The sequence below is a fragment of the Dama dama genome, chromosome 31 (assembly GCF_033118175.1).
Source record: "Dama dama isolate Ldn47 chromosome 31, ASM3311817v1, whole genome shotgun sequence".
Classification (NCBI taxonomy): Eukaryota; Metazoa; Chordata; class Mammalia; order Artiodactyla; family Cervidae; genus Dama; species Dama dama.
In genome coordinates this window covers 27922325-27940770 of record NC_083711.1, presented here as the reverse complement: position 1 = coordinate 27940770, position 18446 = coordinate 27922325, and the positions used below count along the sequence as shown (strand labels likewise).

The 18446-nt window shown below is 35.6% G+C and overlaps 1 protein-coding gene and 1 long non-coding RNA gene across 2 annotated transcripts in view; one reads left to right on the top strand and one right to left on the bottom strand.

Annotated features, from left to right (window-relative positions):
• LOC133049885 (uncharacterized) overlaps positions 1–13329 on the top strand; it is a 73828-nt gene extending 60499 nt beyond the window's left edge. Inside the window, exons 2-3 of the long non-coding RNA XR_009691487.1 lie at positions 10971–11121; positions 12691–13329. This is a non-coding gene — a long non-coding RNA (uncharacterized LOC133049885). The remainder of the gene's footprint in view (positions 1–10970; positions 11122–12690) is intronic.
• Positions 479–18446, bottom strand: part of SAMSN1 (SAM domain, SH3 domain and nuclear localization signals 1) — a 55671-nt gene continuing 37703 nt past the window's right edge. The window contains exons 5-8 of the mRNA XM_061133901.1: positions 18067–18218; positions 14687–14893; positions 12379–12529; positions 479–1347 (exon numbers count right to left, since the gene is read on the bottom strand). Of these exons, the coding sequence (XP_060989884.1) occupies positions 1148–1347; positions 12379–12529; positions 14687–14893; positions 18067–18218 (710 nt within the window). The 3' untranslated portion in view covers positions 479–1147. The remainder of the gene's footprint in view (positions 1348–12378; positions 12530–14686; positions 14894–18066; positions 18219–18446) is intronic.

Here is an 18446-nt window from a genome sequence, read left to right as displayed (position 1 = left end):
AAGCTCTAAACCCCATCATATTGTATTTGAAGATGGGGTCTTTGGGAGATAGGTTTAGATTAGGTCATGAGGGTGAGGACATCATGATGGGATAATGAGAGCCTGCTGTCTCCCTCTGCCTTGTGAGAATACAACAAGATAGTTATCTATCTGCAATCCAGGAAGAGATATCTCAGCAGAACTCAACATGCTGGCAACTTGATCTTGGATTTCTAGCTTCCTAAACTGTGAGAAATGTTTCTATTGTTTAAGTCACCCAGTCTGTGGTTTTGTTAGGGCAGTCTGACCTGGTACATACAATTATTCGGGAAGCTGGCAAAAACAGATGTGGAGTTCAGGAAAGAGACTGAGGTAAGGTAATTGATTTGGGAATCATATATATATATGTTTTATAAGTGTATATACTGACGATAAAACCTTATCTGGTAGAAATTTTTTTGTCTGAAGTTCTAAGATGAAATATACTTTAACAACAGTCTGGAGATTACCAAATGCATACAGTTTTTTATTATTAAAATTAGGGTATTTCAAAATTAAAAATATTTACACTTAAAAATGAAAAATCTGTACAATTATTAAAATTAGTTTTACTAAGTCAGGATTGACAATATGTTTTTATCTATACTTCCATACAGAAAACAGTGATGAAATCAGCAAAAAATAATTACTAAAACTCCACTGTGGATTAGGATAAAATGTCTCCAATACTAACTCACACTTTCCCAGTAATTATAAAAATGAGTATAAATGCTGCTTGGGCAATTAAACAGACACACTCTGTTACTATTTACTCAACAACATATACAAATTCAAAACAGGCATGTATAAAAAAAGGGGGAGTCTTTTTGCAGAATCACTTTTGCACTTATAAAATAAAGCTAAATAAACATACTCCAAACCTACATTATCCTTCTGATACAGAGAAGTGAAATATTAACATTTTAGCATTTAAAGAAATAAATATACATATTATTTACAACAACTGGGAATATAAGAGATATGGATTTTTATTTACAATCATTCCCATTAAAACATTTTAACTTCAGGCAGTATCTGCAAATACTTCTCTTCCTCTCCTATTTGGTTTTTTAGCTCAGGAAGAGTTAAAATAGAACACATCTGTAGATACAGAGTTGATAATGTATATTCAGTCACTTGGCTCTCTGATAGTAATCTTCTGTACCATGTCAGACAGGTTTTCAGACTCCAGGTCTTCTTTACCATTATCTGAATTTTCTGATGAGATGTAACAACCAGAGTCCCTTGGGCAGTCATCTAACTGTGACTTATTTAAGATGTCTGGGCTTAAGGATAGGGGCATGGATTCACTTTCTGGCTCTTGAATAGCTGTAAATGGAAAAGAGAGAACTGGTTAGGCAAAGTCAAGAAAAGTTTTGTTCACGTATTCACTCATCTTCAAGTTATTTTAACTGTTTCAACTTCATACAGTGGAAACTTCTGTAAGTAAATGATGTACTTGTTCATCATAAATGAGATGTTTGCTCTCAAATATTCGAGCCACTATTTCCTTAGAAGATAAATTTTGCCCTTTGTTGCTCACTTGGAGTTTCATGGAATTCATGTGAACTGCTTACAGAACTGAAGATCAATATGGACTCTTCTTTTACATTGATGAAAAGTTGCCAAAGAAAGCAGATTGTAGCCACAGTGTGACTGATGCCTTGTCCAAATACTCCTTAAAGTAACATTAGAAGAAGTCATTTGTAGTTTAAATGTACAATCCTAGTCAATAGTCATTTTTGTGAGCAATTTGAGAATCATGATAATGTTGATTAATGAATAAAAGATCAATGTGAGCAACAACATACAATAGAATTCCAATAACTTGGAATTTAACTAATAGTTTCCATGTTTGGAAAGCATATGTTTGAATTCATCAGAAAAGTAGACATAAAATCAGACATTGCTTTTATCTTTTGGCTGTGCCCCATGGCTTATGGGGTCTTAGTTCCCCAACCAGAGATTGAACCCAGGGCGTAGCAGTGAAAAGGACTGAGTCCTAACCACTGGACTGCCAGGGAATTTGGGGGGTTGCTTTTAGATAGTATAACATTGTATCTATTGAATCCACCTTTTGTTGTTTGCTACATCTTTGTTTACATTTCTGAATAACAATTATATACATTCAGGTTGGTAATTCTATGTCATCAAACCAGTATTCTTAAAAAACAGGCATTGCCATTTTAGGTAAAAAATAATATTAGAGGTGTAATGAAAGATATTTCTAAAGAACCTAAGGAGCTCTATAGTTTTACTCTTCTCAAGAATTTTTATCATCAGTGTTCTCTTTGTCAATGTGAAGTTTCTTTCTTTCTTGAGGAGAGGAGATGGATCTTAAGCTGCTGTCTCTCAGCTATATGAGCACGGCTGGCTATTTCCCCTTCTGAACCCGGGACTGCTCTACTTTGGACATTGGAATAGACCTACATTGGAAGAACATACATTTCAGGGTGGTTTAAGATCTCTGCCTTCAGAGGTTATGCACTTCATCTCATTCCAGTGAGAAGAAAGTAGATCCAAACTTTGGAAGAAGGAAATTGTGTACTGGTGTAATTTTCCTCAATAGACTCAAGTAATTTATCTTTTGGAAATCCACACTTTATCTTGTCTACATGTCTCCTGCTTTTAAATGCATTTTATAGGCTTCTGATAAATTGTCAACATTAGTTTATGGTCCACTGAATATCTAATTGTTATCAACCTCTATTACAAGAGAGAATTGAGCCTAGCATCCTTGTATCTAATGAATTAAGTTTTTCTCAGTGTATCTACAATGGTTATGCCCTTTTCATGGAAGAACTGAGCAAAGAGTCACTTAAATTATTTCCATATTTTTTGCTTTTATATGGGAAACATAAGTTGAGAAAAGTTGGAAAAAATGATAAAAATAACTTCTTAGTCTACTCATTTTCAAAATGAGTCATAACAGTTCTTTTAACCTTTTTTTCAAAGTTTTTATTCACCACAATGAAACCACATTTATGCTAGTCTTCTGAATCTTCTCCACATTTGCCACAACTTTAACTGTGGGCTCAAGTATCAGAAATTGAAGTCTAGTGAAGTTATAATTAGTTCTTGGTATAAGGAGCTTCAACTTAATGTGAACCTTTTGTGATTATTGTTTTGAAATGTTGGCTATTGTGAAGCATTTTGTCTTTATTAATTGTAAGCCTTTTAGCTTTAGGGGAATCTACTTAATCTTGACTAGTCTTGATGAGTATCAGTCATCCACTTGTGGTTCCAAGCCCCTCTTTTGTGAAAAGGCAGCACTGAAATGGGACCTCAGTCTTTAAGGAATAACCTTCTCCTCTTCCTTTGTTTTTCTGTCTTATTGCCACTGAAATGAAAGAGATGGCTCTGTGTTCTGTTATCCAAGTGTTTCTGGAAAAGACCAGAGGAATTGGCCTTTTTGCAGTGCTTCCTGCCATATCAGCAGTGATCACCGTATTCAGAGTGTGATCCCCTTTGTCAGAATGGCGGTGGGGATAAGACCATATTTCCCCAGATATATCTGGGCTTATTACCTCAACACAAAATTGAAAGAACTGAGATCCCTTCCTCAGACTGCCATCCTAAAAGCGACTTAGCATAATTACTACTTCCAACACTGTATTCTGTTTAGGTTGATTACTGATTGTGGGACTCTTCAAGATATAAAACTTAGGCTTAAACAACTCTGAATTCTAAAATTAGCTCTTTTCCTTTCCAAAAAATAAGTACTTAGGTTGTTATTTCATCCTCTGGAAGTTCTATATGTTCACCTCAAAGGGTAACAAAGTAAAGAAACAATAAATTTAACTTTAAACAGAGAATATGCCATTTTTAATATTAGTAATAAAATGTATCTGTTTTTATTTCCACCTGAGAAATGCTGTATCACATTCTCCATATTCTAGGAATGGTTCATTTTAAATACAGGTTATTTATTGTAGAAACCTTTCATCTGCAATTTTTATGGAAAAAGGAAATAGTTTCTCACTATGAAAGTTATGCAGCACAGTAATTTACAGAACAGTAGTAATTTGCTAAATGATTTCCTAGTGAAATGAAAACATGACTAGGCCTCCTCAAAAGCTTCCCACCAGGCTTGCAATAATGTCAGGCAGGTGATCAGCTGGAACCCCTCAACTGTAACTATAAAAAGAAAAGGCAGGTCATTAAGTTATATAATGGAAAGGAAAGCTATCTAGCATTCAGTTTTTGTATTTGGAGGGTCAAGATTTTCCTCTTTTTTTTTTTTTTGTTGTTGTTGTTGTTTATTTATTTATTTATTTATTTTCATCTTGACACTAATGACTTAAGGATTGGCATAAATCTAGGTCTTATGCTATGGGTAGTTTTTCCAGCAGAGGAAATGAATTCACGCTAGTACATTCACATGTTCTTTCTAAGTCATTTAGTCTCTTCATGTGGTCATGAAGCAGAGTAAAGCTAACTGATCTACCTAGAAATTGAAACTATATCCTTCATCAGTTTTGTCCCATGGTCCAATCATCTGAGCTAACCAGGTAAGTAACACATTGGAATAAGAATCAGTTTGACTATAAAATTACAGACTTTCCTTAGGATATCCAAGTGCATCTTTTTATACAAAAACATTTCTGATAATACATGAAGTTAAAGAATTAGAATATATAACTTTTCTATTTTTAAAATTATGTAAAAACATATGGGCATCATATAGGTCACACATGAAAGTGTTAGAATTTTAGAGTTCTATATTTCTGAGATTGTTTACAATGTTTTGTATTTTATTTTAATAAAGAACAAAACATTAAAATGGTACCATTTTTTAATAAAGCCCCTGAATGGTTTGCAAATATCCCCAAAGCTGTACATTTGAAAATCTGAGTATACTGAAGAATTAGTAAGTAATCTGAAAGAGGGTATATCTTATTGCTACCAGCTGACATCAGGCATAAAGGAGTACAGAAAGCAGCTCCAAACAGTTCTGCACTCTATGTAGTAAAAATAAAATGATCATTTTAAGAAAAAATTATTTAGAAGATATTTTTTCATAAAGAACTAATTTGAATAATAAAATATTTCATTTCTTACCAAAATTTTTATGGAATTGTATAAAGCCCATGGTTCAACATAAGTCTGATCAATGGAGATAAAAAGTGACGTGGTGATTAGAATATGACAGCTAATATAATTATTCATAAAATAATTATATTTGTGACATTTAATTAAGTACAGGCAATCTCAATTATACTAAAACTGAAGAAAGCTTTAAGGAAATCAAACTAGGTCCTAATTCTGGGAAAAAGTTATCATGCCTGAAGAGAAAAATCTGTCCTATATTCACATATTAGAAATTTGAAGATTTAATAAAAAATGTAAACTACTAGTTTTTGCTTGACTTTCCCAGTTTTCTTTACTCAAATATTCCAGATTTTGTCTTTATTATCTTGTTTGCCTTAAGTATGAAGCTTCTGTCCTTTATACCATGTACTATCAAGTAATGCAATCCAGAGGGCATAGGAAAATAGCTGATCAATGAAAGTGCTTAATAAACAGTGTGTTTAATAAAAAGAATGCAATATTTAGGTTAATTAAAGGAAATACGAACTAAAGAAAATCGAGTAAGAAATTTTGTTGAAATTCAAATGAAGACACCTCTTGGGTCTTTGTATTATCCTCCTCTGTTTTCTCTAGTCCGGTACCATCTTCAGCGAGGAAAAACAAGGCTTATGCACCTTTGTCGTTTAGTCGCTAAGTTGCGACGGCCACGTTTGTGACACCATGTTCCCTAGCCCACAAAACTCCTCTGTCCCTGGGATTTCCCAGGCAAGAATACTGGAGTGGGTAGCCATTCCCTTCTCCAGGGGATCTTCCGGACCCAGGGATTAAACCCAGGTCTCCTATACTGCAGGCAGATTCTTTACCGTCTGAGCCACAAGGGAAGCATTTTGAGATGGCTCAAAATCTCAGCCTCCTTTGTAGCTCCACATCAGTTCCTCAAACCTAGACTCAAGCGTTCTCCAGATCACTGTGGCTATATTTATTTGGCCAGAGATAGCATTGTCCATGGAGGGAAACATTCGCTAGACAATATGGCATAACCTACTTGTTTCTGATTTCATCTTAAGCATGTCCTTAAATTACCTGAACATTTTAATTTTCTATTTAGTGAATATTTGGTATTTATTTTATTTGAATACTAGTCCACCTTTTGAAAAAAACAACAAGAACAAAGTGAATACAAGAATCTCTTCATGGGAAACCAACCAGTTACTGTTTTCCTGAGGCCATGAGAAACTATGGAGTTGAAATGACTCTCCCTCTGTTTGCTAACCCCTCTTTGCATTCAAGCATCATGTCTCCTCTCTAATGAGCTGTGTTCTGGAGAGTACATCTTTTCACTTACACTCACAACAGCTGCTCACTGTGCTGTCTCCTTCAGAGGCACAGAGTCATACTCTCTTGAGATCTAATTGCTCCACACCAATGGGGACCTCACATCAGGCTACCACTTCCTCAAGCACACATTCCCATGAAAAGCCTTGGTCCCAGAAGTATTTACCCTTGGTTGAATTGTTGTCCTAGTAGACTATTTTGATGATGACCAAATAATATAAAAAACTATTATCATACTGCTTCACTGGGGGCCTTGGGAAATCAATATCACATTTCTTAACAGTTAATTTAATCCTGTGTACTTGACATGGTGAAATGATAACTTAATTTCATTATTTTAAAATTTATTATATTCGGCAAAATGGGATTATGTTACATATTACTAATCTACAATTTGCTTTTACCATTTACTATGTTTCGGGCATCATTTCATGTCAGCCTGTATTTCATTCTCCTGATATCTTTATCCTGCTTTATTGTTTGCCTATATCTTAATTTGTTTATAACAAATTAATTGCTAATAGAAATTCACATTAGTTTTAGTTTTGAACTAAAACTCCTAGTAGTTTAACTAGTATTTTTATGCATTGTAGAATTTAATCAAATTCCTAAAACTTGGAATTTCTGGATTCAAAAGTATACCTATTTTAAACTTTGATAGTTTTTTATATTTCTAGAAATCTCCTCACACACTTTCACATGTACCTGCACATATGGCTAATGTATGCATGAAATGAATCTTAACAACACTTTCCAACAGCCAGCTGCCTGTTGCAAAAACTTTTATGTGTAAAGTGGGATTGCAGGGGACTTTAAACTTTATAACCTGAAAAAAAAGTTTTGCTTACTATTTGCAGTTCTCGTCATCCTCTCATTCAACATGTATGCATTCCACAAGCATTTGTTAACTATGGATTCAGTGCCAAGTGTGGCGCTAGGGACTTTGGGAAGGCACACGGTGATAGAGGATTGTGTCTTGTTTGACCAGGGTAATCACTACAAAGCCATGCCTAGTACACAATCACAGTGCAATATAAAGACAAGTACAGGAATGCCCTACATGTGCAGATGCTACCAGTTCTCTAAATGACTGAGGTGAAAATTCTATGAACTGTTTTCTCTGGAGGTGGTTCTCTGAAGCATAATGTTTTTATTTCATTTTTTTGTTCTTTATATTATATGGAATAGGGCATCTGTCATAATTTAAACTTTAGGGGATAAAACTAAAAAAAAAATTTGAAGAAACATTATATGAAGCAAAATGGCTATGACTAGAAATAGATATTAAATGCGTATTTATAAATACATAAAAGTAAAATGCCCACGTGCCTCCTCTGCTCTGCGGAGATAGTCAGCATATATTTTCTTAAAAGCTGCATGCTTCTTGACTCTCAATCCAAATCATATGGCAAGTGGGTTGGAAACAACAGGCACGCATGTCAGGGGCTAAGGCGCTAGGCAACCCTGGCACGCTGTCAGGCCAACTGCTGGACTGCTGCTTGGCATCGCTACAAACCTCCCCTGCTGGCAGCTCATGTTCCAGGCTCCTGGCTGGGCTTTGCCATTTGCCCTGCATCGTTGTGGGCAGGTAGGCAGGCAGGAAGGCACAAGTGGGGATAGTTGAGCAATGTGGGGCTGCTGTGACCACAGCTGGTGCCAAGAGCCTGGCACACAACCCACCCTTCCCCCTTCCTCCTCACGAGCACTGCAAACAAAGGGTGTGGGTAGTAAGTCCAATACGTTATATACAGGTTCCAATAGAGTTTGCTTATTCTGTTACGAGGTTGCTTTTTGTTTTCAATTTAAATTTTAATTATCCCTGGGCTATAGGGAGAACAAGATATTTCCATCACCCATTTTCCCCAAGGAGGATTGTACACATTCTCACAGGCACACTTTTAAGACACATCAAAGTGCATCTCAGAGTAGAAAAGAGAAATGAGTTCAGAATAAAAAGGAAATATTTACTATAAATAGCAGCTAACTATCTTATTATTTTAAAGAGGCATTTCTCAGCAAGGCAAAGGGGTCTTAAAGGTTGTGTTTATGGAAAAACACACACACACATATTCTCTATTCTCTTTTTTCCTTGCTGGGAATATTTATTCAAAGTAAACAAACCATTTTAAAATTCAGATGATAAATAGAGAAACTCTAAAGTGCAGAAAATAAACAGATTCCACTCATTTGCTCCTTCAAGAGCCAAGTAGTTTACCCTAGTTTTTTTTTCTCCTAACCTCATCTAGATTCCCAGCTGAAGGAGCCCGTAGTCTGATTCTGCTCAGTTCTAATGTGTCGTGAGAAGAAATTCAGAATATCTCTGTGCTAGTCTTGCTTGGAATTATAGAACCCAAAAGTTGCTCTTCTCCTCTCGAGGTCATACATACATCATACATACATACATACATCAGTCCTAACACCACTCGCCAGCCCTATTGTCAGTTTGTTGGAGAAGTGTCTTTACCTCCTGTCAAGCAATGACCTAAAAAAGTTTAATCTGGTTAACAATTTCAAGGTCAAAGTGGGTACAATGCTGTCTCTTTTGGCCTAAGAGAAAAGGGAAACTGCTTGTTCTAAGTCTAGATTTCTGTTTGTTCCTGTCCCATTCCCCAGGCTTTGGTCCCCCTAAATGTATTAAAGCCTCACATTGGAGTTTGTAGTCTTTTCTACATTATCTCAGAGCTTTAATTCCTGTGATCAGAGCTGGTGCCCTCTCTGCTCAATTTTTATACTGAATGATAAGCAAAGCAAAACTTTCCAAACTAAATAGCAATGAAACACTAAACTAGGAATTTATTGACGTTCCCTAAACTGACATTCAATGATCAAAATAAAATGCATACATAAAATCCTAGTCAATTTGCATACCCCGTTCTTCCACATAACAAAAAAAAGCTATTTTAAACCTATGACTGTGACATGCATTTGTTTTTAATAATGTCTCATTTTTAAACAACCATATATTCAAGGTCTTTATCATTCAAGGTACATGAAGGTTGTGCATTTAATCTTTAGCATGGTTGTAGAAGATATGATTCACAGAGTAGAGAATAGATAAAAATAAACACGCAGTAGCATGGTGCCGAATCATCAGAACTCACCATCTTATCAACAAATAGAAGTCATTCTTCTTTATTTCTTGAGCAAAGCAGTTTCATATAAGATAAATAGCTTTCAGTCAGAATAGCCTAACATGCAATATGCATCTTTTTGACATGTATATTCTAATACTACTTTAGACCATAAGATTAAAAGAGGAAAAGTCTCAGGGTTGTGTGTTGAGAACAAACACTGGTTGAATCTGCATTTTTTTCCATTTTTCATCTCCTAGAATTTGGCTCTGTATGGGTATGTTTGTACATTACTGGATTTTATTAAACGGTCAACCTCTAGTGACCTTCAAGTACTGTTTTCTAAACAGAAATAATTCAGAGAATTTTTATGCTTTTTATATCAAACATTGAAAGTCACATCATTGTTTGGAGAGATTGTCTTTTGTTTTCAGAGACCAGGGCATAGTTGAAGGTGTTTCTGATGGGTTTAGGAGACTGGGTTCTAGATATGTGACCTTGAGAAGGCTACTCTAGTTCTAGTTTCCTCATCTTGTAAAGGAAGAATTTGAGTCAGATGGTTTTTAAAATTATACCTAGCTCTAAGATGATATCATCTATAAATTATTGTACTTTTGTTAACAGAGAAAGTAGATGGGTGATGTGGAAGGCAGAATAAAGAAATTAAGTGGATACCTTAAGTGGCCCAGGCCTTTGGACTGGACTGATCATCCCTCTGTGGGTCTCCGCTGAGCACACTTTCATGACTTAAAGTCCTGTTTACCATGCCCCTCTGGCCCATTCCATTCACAAATCCTGCCTCAGTGTAGCTATACAAGCCTCTGAACCTTTAAGGGTGTCATGCTGTTACAAAACTTCCCTTCTCACTTAAATATTAACTTTATTAACTTCCACTTTCTGAGATGGGCAACTGAACTGAAGTTCTTGGGGAAGTTGACAAAACAGCAGAAAGCTTGCATTTTCAAATAGGCATTGTTCTATTCATATTTACTGGTTTGTATGTGTGGAAGAAAGAACTTGTTTTTTTTTTTAATTATTATTTTTTTAAGACCTTGGTTTTTTTGTAGTAGACTGCCTTTAGTTAAAACTCCAACTCTTTACTAATCTAGCTATTTGGCCTCTTTGAAATTCATCTCTGAAATATTTTCTCATCTATAAAATGGGCAAAATAGCTACATGGATGTTATTGTAGAAGAAAAGCAATTATTTACAAGTGTTCAAGAAATACTGTTTTTCCTCCCTCTATTTCAGTATCAGCTTATTTGGGAGAGTACTGATAATGATACTAAAAATCATCACTTTCAAGACAGAATCCATTTCTTAGTATAATATTGCATAGTTTTGAAATGTTTTGAAATGACGAGATGTGAAAGGAACTGCCTCATTTACTTGGAAGATATTCCTAGACCAGTTTACACTGATCAGTTTTGTGTTGGCTTGTAAATAGGTTACTTTCTTAAGTCTGACCTTTGTTTGCCTCTGGGACCTGATTCCTTCCTCTTCTGCATCTTCTAGCTGCCACAACTTCAAAGAAGGCATACAAACTCCTAAGCCTAAAGGATGAAATCAGTTCTGTGGGTGTCAAATGAGTGGTGCATGTGAAAACTCCTTGAAAAGGATGAGGACTTTGGCGAGTGCTCAAGACAGCAAGTAAGGATTCAGTAAGGTATGGTTTCTATAAAGTAAATTAATTCTTACTAGACAAAAGGCCCACGTATAATAAATATGTGTAGTTCAGCACTGCCATTTCGTGAGACATGTGAGGGAGAATGTAGGAAAGCTCACGAGGGGACCCTCAGGAGGCCTGGGTCCTATGTAGAACTTTTCACCTGACTCTCAATCTGGGCTATTACTTGCAATATAGGAAAGTCTAACAACATCACAAGCACTGGTCCTAGCTTCCTTATTCACCAGGCGCATAAGCTTGGACAAGTTTCTTATCTTATTTCTCATTATAAAAATAGGGATGATACCAACTCAGAGAGTTGTGGACAGCTTTAAAGAAGATGGTAAGTGTAAAGACCCTCATTCAAAGTTTTAGAGAACATGTTCAAAAAAATAATTAATGGTTATTATTAATATTACTTTGGAAAGAGAAGGTTGGATTAGGGGATATAAGTTCTTTTTCATCTTTAGAATTAGATACCGTCCCCCGTTTTTTTTCTAATGAAATACTCCTGACAGAGTTTGGCACTCCCTGAACTCAGGGTTTAGGGAGCCCAGTCAGATTTGGTAAGAATAATGGTCAGATCGGGCAGTTGTGAAAACAAAGGCTAGCTTATCTTTATAAACCCAGTTGGTGTGGCCAATATTCAAGTGAATCTGCATGTGTTACTCCATCTTTAGTTTATACTTACAAATACAGAGAACCACCTCAGATAGTAAAAGTAAGTGCTGAATATTTTTGCAAGCTATTATAGCGTTTTGAAAGAATACTATAACACATACAAGATGGGGCTATATGGTAATGAAATGAATTTTCTTGTGTGGTGCAAAGCCTCATTAGCTCAGAGCCATACTCTGCGCGGTTCTACAAAAGTTGCGTATGACAGTTCTCGCTAATGGCTCATGCTTCAGCTAAATATTTGTCTCTGACTTCCCCCAGTCTTAGGGAATGCAGACATCCTCTTGTGTGTAAATTAGTAGCTCTGCAGAATCTAAATGAAGTACCCAGTAAAGCCCTTTCATTTTCTGGATCCAGTAAGCAGCAAAAAAAAAAAAAAAGTCCTCTATTTATAGATCTGACCATTCGACTATTTATAGATTTGTTGTTTCCAAATGTATAAGAAACTACGTTTTTTATTGGAAAAAATGCTTTATATGATTCTCAGTAAATAAAACTGGGAATTTGTTTTTAATGATTTTACTATTTACATTTACCTTTGATTCTCAGTGAGGGAGACGAGCAGCTACGCATACTTACTTTCTTCACCAAGGAGATTTTCAGCAGCTGATAGTAACCGCATTCTGTCTTCTGGGTCTTTAATGTTTAATTCAATGAGATGACTCTCTTTTATATCCTTTAAATCTTCTAGGGTCTCGTAACCATTGAGCAAAAGTGTTGAGGTATATTCCTGTATGGAAGAAAAAACTTTGTATAATATAAGCTACTCAGATGCAAACATTTTATTTTTAATTATTTTTAGATTTTTAAAAAGTATAGAAATGGAAACAATGCATTGGAACCAAAAGGTGCCAACAGAACTTTCGCTTAATTTTATTTTATTTGTACTAGTTTTCTACAGATGAACGCAGGACCTTTAAACAGCATGCTGTACATTTCTCACCTTCTGGAAGGACAAATGTAAAGAAGAAATGATCACCTTAAGCTATGCAATGCTAAATCAGGAATCAATTAAATAGCTGGATCACTCATCCCATCTGGCACATTTTCACTTCTCAAATAGCAAAATTGATAAAGCTAGTGTTTTTTTAAGTCTATCAATAAAATGCCTCTCATAGAGTATATTATAATAATATTTCTGGAACTATATCTCTTCCTGTTTGCTTGATTGCAAAATCATCTACCCTCATTAACTTCTTGAGGCAGATCAAAAAACGAGTTTGAAAGAGATACAATTTATCTAAGTATACCTAACATTTTGGTTGAAAGATATTTTATAAACTTAGGGCATTCCAGACTTTCTATTTAATTAAAAGCTTTTATTAAGCATTAGAACACTGTGGTTGGTAAAAGTATTGTTTCCATTTCTTAGCATGTATATTTTGTCCATCATTTGCATTAATATATATTAGTTTAAAATTCATAGGCTTCTGATTTCAAAGTCTATATGTTATTTATGTAACCTCTGTTCTCTGTAACAGAATAAAAATGCAAAGTGAATTGAAATGCTTTTCAACTTCCTCAAATATTCCTCCCATTTTACTTGATAATTCCAATATACTTATTTTAGTTACTAAAATTGAATAAGAGGATATAAAAGTTTTAAGTAATCAGAAAGAACTTATTACTAGCCCTTTATTTATTTAGAAAAAGGAAAGAAGGAGTAGCAATTCTGTTTTAAAATAATGTATCCTAGAAGGATCACAGAATCAGAACAGGAAAAAAAAAAAAATCCCAATCTGATGTAACTGAGAGTTCTTGAGTAAGTTTCACTTCCTCAGACCTTGGTTTTTTCATAGGTCACAGAACAAACAAGTAGCTGAAGTAGGATTCAAACATGTGCCTCCTCCAAGGAGTATACCATTTAGAGGGCACCAACAGTAATACTGAAATGTCTATGTAGTGAATCTACAGATTGGAATACAACTAGGTGATTCAGGAAAAACAGTTAAGGAAAGATTAATGGTTATTTTCTTGATGATGAATTTTGAAAGCTATTAAAATACTGCTGTGTTAGTTTTAGAAGTAGATTGCAAACCAGTAAATCTAGTGAGGCTAGGCATAGTGTAGATACCTGCCATTTAACAACATAGAGATACTTCATAAAAATTTCTCTAATATAACAAGAAAATAACTGGATTATAACTATAGACAACAGTTTCCCTAACACAATCATTATGGGGCCTTAATGATCACTGTTTTCTAACAAATTTCTTTAAAAACAAATTTGGCTACCTTCTATTGATTTGCTTTTGATCTCTGCTCTATAGGAAATACAATTTTCTTGTCATTCTTCCTTTCAATTCTTTGAATTTTACCTTCACTCTTTCTATCCTCTTTATCATTCTCATTACCATGTTTTCTCTGGGTCTTTTATTCCCCCAAGTGTATTTCACTTTCCACTGTAATTTCTTGTTCTAATCTCTGGGTGCTACATACATGTTTAATTGCTCAGTTGTGTTTGACTATTTGCAACCCTTTGGATTATAGCCTGCCAGGCTTCTCATTCCATGGGATTTTTTAGGCAAGGAGTGGGTGGCCATTCCTTCTACAGGGGATCTTCCCGACCCAGGGGTCAAACAGGAGTCTCCTGTGTCTTATAGTGTCTCCTGCATGGCAGGCAGATTATTTACAAGCTGAGCCATCAGGGAAGCCCAATCTCTACTGAGACTGCTAAACATCGTTAGAATTTAGTCCAAGTGATGTTATATCAAGACCAGTCCATGCATAAAGAAGTGGTTATGGGTAAGTAAGAGCTGTCCTTGGAAAACAGATTTTCCCTTGCTGTAAGTCGTATATTTTTTTTAGCAATACAAACACTGATCCATTCTTCTCAATTATTCCATCTGTATGCCATCAAAATCAAACAGGCCATGGGTTTGCTAACCTGAAGGTGAATCCTCTCTAAAAACTCCTGCAGAGTCTCAGGCTTTTCCATTCCACTCCTTCTTTGTGTCTTCATCTTCTTGGGGGCTGCTTCTTCTTCTGATATGACATCCACATAAATGAATTTGAAGTTTCCCACCTTATTGTTCAACATTCCTGTCCACATCCCCATTGGCGTTTTGCAGATAATGTCTATGATATCTCCTTTCTAAAGACAAAGAAATATAAATTAGATTTCAGAGAACTCTGATGCTATGGCAATTGGTAAGAAAAAAAAAAAACTGGAATCATTTGAAAATTAGAATGAGGACATTCCACTAAAGAGGTTTAGAGTTAGAAAAAAATCTGAGAGGAAATTTATTTTAAAAGTTTAAGGAAGCTATTTGCTAGTAAAGTTGAAGAAAACGCCAACATTCTTGAAGAAAAACTCCTAAATGTATTGGATGATGTGTTTATGTTTTTGAAATCATATCAATTTATCAGCTTACATTTGTAGAGCATTCTGTAGTTTACAAAACATTTTGCATACAGTAAGCTATTTTATATCCATAATACATCTCTTCAACCTATATGCTAGGTATAATTATTACTATTACTCTAAATATTATGGAAAGAGAAAGGCAAGGATTAATTTCTCAAGAATTCACAGCAAGTTAGTGGAAGCACCAGAACTCAAGCCTAAGTTGTTTGAATTAAAAAATGATGCTGTTTTTATTTATCCTGTCAAAACAATACACATATAGCCTCATCCCTGGAGGGGCTCCCAAGTTGGGAAGGGGAAGAGAGAGAAGTCTGTGGCTCTGTCTGTGCTTCTAGTTCATCAGAAAAACTCATATACTTTGTGAAATGAATCTACCTAAAGTATTGCATCCATCTAAAATAATGAAAATGTTCAGAACTTTGTACATATAAAATATGTAACAAAATTATATATATATTAAGGATAAATTATGCTATTTATTCTAGATTAATTAATACTTAATCAACTAGTAGTTATTTAATTAATACTTAGATTGAGCTTCATAGCAATAGTTTAAAATATGAATGAAATGCATTGGGACTGACAGAATAATTGGTCTGTCTCTTTATTCACCTCTAAGACTAGGACTGCAGGAGTAATTGTTAAGAGTAAAAAACTTCACACGGGTATTTTTTTTGGTAAAGGAAGCTGATTTCTATGTAAATACAGTGTCTACATTTAAGAGTCATAATTACTCCTTTAAGACTTTTAGCTGCTACCTTAGAGATTACATTATAGATTCTGACATTTTTGCCATTTTAGACATTTACCCTCAAACAAAGTGTTAAATCTGCTACTAAAAATATTTTTTTTCTGTTGCTCTTGAATGTGCATTCTTCCATCTAATACACAAATTGTATTTGTAAAAGTAGAATCCAATGTGACTAAAAGATCTGGTCTTTCCAATTTATGGACAGTTTGACCTTCTGACCCTATGAGCTGCTCATCTAGTTTTTCCTGCCATTACTATAGGGAATCAAACCCTAGGCTAGATGACATCCATTAAGCAGACCTAGAAAATCCCCAGAAGCTCTAGGGGGTTGTCTCAAGGTATGGTGGGCCTATGCTGCACCCTTTAAACTTGTAGAAATCCATTACAGGTAAGCCCACAGGCTACAGGCACAAATCCAACTTCATTTTGGATTAGACCCTGGGTGGGGACAATGGTATTCAATACCCAGTGGTGTCTGTGGGATTCTTATTGTGTCCTACAAGAGCTCCACAAACGTCCCCTTGAGCAGCGCTAGGGGTAGTGTGCTGGCATGGTATTGTAGGGAAAGATGAAATCTATCCTGAATCAAAATATTTTCAATGTATTCTCTTCTGCTGCCCTCCCTCCACGATGGTTACTTGGCTATAATCCTCCTTTCCTCAAGACTTCAACTCATTTCATAGAAACAGGTAAGGAGCTAACTGTGGAAAGTAATGTTTTCCTCATTCTCCAGCTGAGCTTATTCTGATTTGATATCTTAGAAGGGATAAAAAAAAGGAACTGAGTGCCTTGAATGTTCAGTAATAATATTAACACTTCATAGCTTATAATATTTATAGTTAACATTGGTTCGGTATTGACAATATAGAAAATTAATCATTTCTACCCTTTAGCTATAGCGACTTTGTGTTACTAAAATAAATAATCCAACATCTATGAAGTATTTTACCACTAAATCTTCTTCTATTTGTACTATTGTAACACCGCCTCCCCTTGAGTATAAACAAAAGTATGAACATGATGAATTTCAAACAAATTTCATGATGTTAGTATGTTATATGACAGGAGTGGCTATGCAGATGTAATTAATACCCCAAATTTATTCATTTTGGAATTAAAAATAAGTTATCTGGATATTTCTGACTTAATCAGGTAGGATCTCTTAAAATAAAGAGATCTGAAGCATGAGTGAGTTTTCTGCTATAGCTCTTGAAGGAGTGAACTGCTGTATTAAAGAAAATCATGGCTGGCAACCTCAAGGGACTGAGAATGGCTCCCAGTTAATACCCAGTAGGAAAGCAGACAACTCAGTGCTACACCCAAAAGGAACTGAATTATGCCAACAGCCAGTGAGCATGAAAAAGGACCCTGAATCTCAGATATGATCACAACTTCAGCTGACACCTTGATTTTAGCCCAGTGAGACCTTAAAATGACCACCCAATTGAGCCCACATGTAAGACCTACAGAACTGTGAAATAATAATACATTTCTGTTGTTTGAAGCCCTTACAGCAAAAGAAAATGAATGTAGAAGGCAACAGTGACGAAAAGGGAATTCAGGAGGAAATATCATTGAGAGAAAATTGTCAGGTTACTCGTGGCATTTGCAAGTACTGACTAAAGTATTAAAATTGCCTGACCAATTCTGGTTCCTAAGGCATTTGCTCTCCTGGGCTCTTGCCTGATATTTCCACTTTCTCTCTGTCTCCTTGGGTTCATTACTTTTACTCCAACAAGTATCAAGTACAACTAGGCACTTCTAGTGACATGTGAGGCTTTTGGTAGTCAGAAAAAAAGTAGACAGTTCCTTCTTCCTTAAAAGGCTATGATTCTAGGAGGTGGGTCATAGAGGATCTTGCTTGATTTATGTCATCGAGTGTTCTGTAAAGCAATTATCCTTCAATAAAAAATAAATTAATTTTAAAAAAGGCTATGATTCTGCATTATATACAAAACACAACTTTTGTGAATAGCCTCAAAAGACTGATCGCCCTACCTTACCTCTCGTGTGTTGTTTGAATTCCTGCCGCAGTGCAGTCCTCAGTTCTCCTATTGGGAAGATATACTCACCCCTATTTCCCCATACTTGTACTTCCTGAAAGACATCATACACCCATCCCTAGACAAACCATTCAGAATGCACACACCTTGATTTTGAGGGAATCAGTGTCATAGGGACTTGGTGTGAAATCGGTATGAACTCGGGCACGGCCACAGAACGGTCCAGAGTAGGGGCCGTCGTCATCGAGTCGAAAGCTGTCTCGGTTACTTGTACCATCTGAGCAGCTTGTTATTCCACCTGATGAAAGCAAAGCAGACATTATCAGTTCTCACTGAAGGTTCATAACATTCTGAACCATCACCTGGACATAATTCAGCAGAAACAATGCTGAGAAACAATTGGATGCCAGCCTCTTGCGGGGGTTCTAAGTGACTGATTGCTGATTCTTCCTCCCAGTCCTTCTCCATCAGAGACTTCTGTCTTCTGAGCCATTTCTGATCTTTAGTCAGTCAACATGATCCTTCT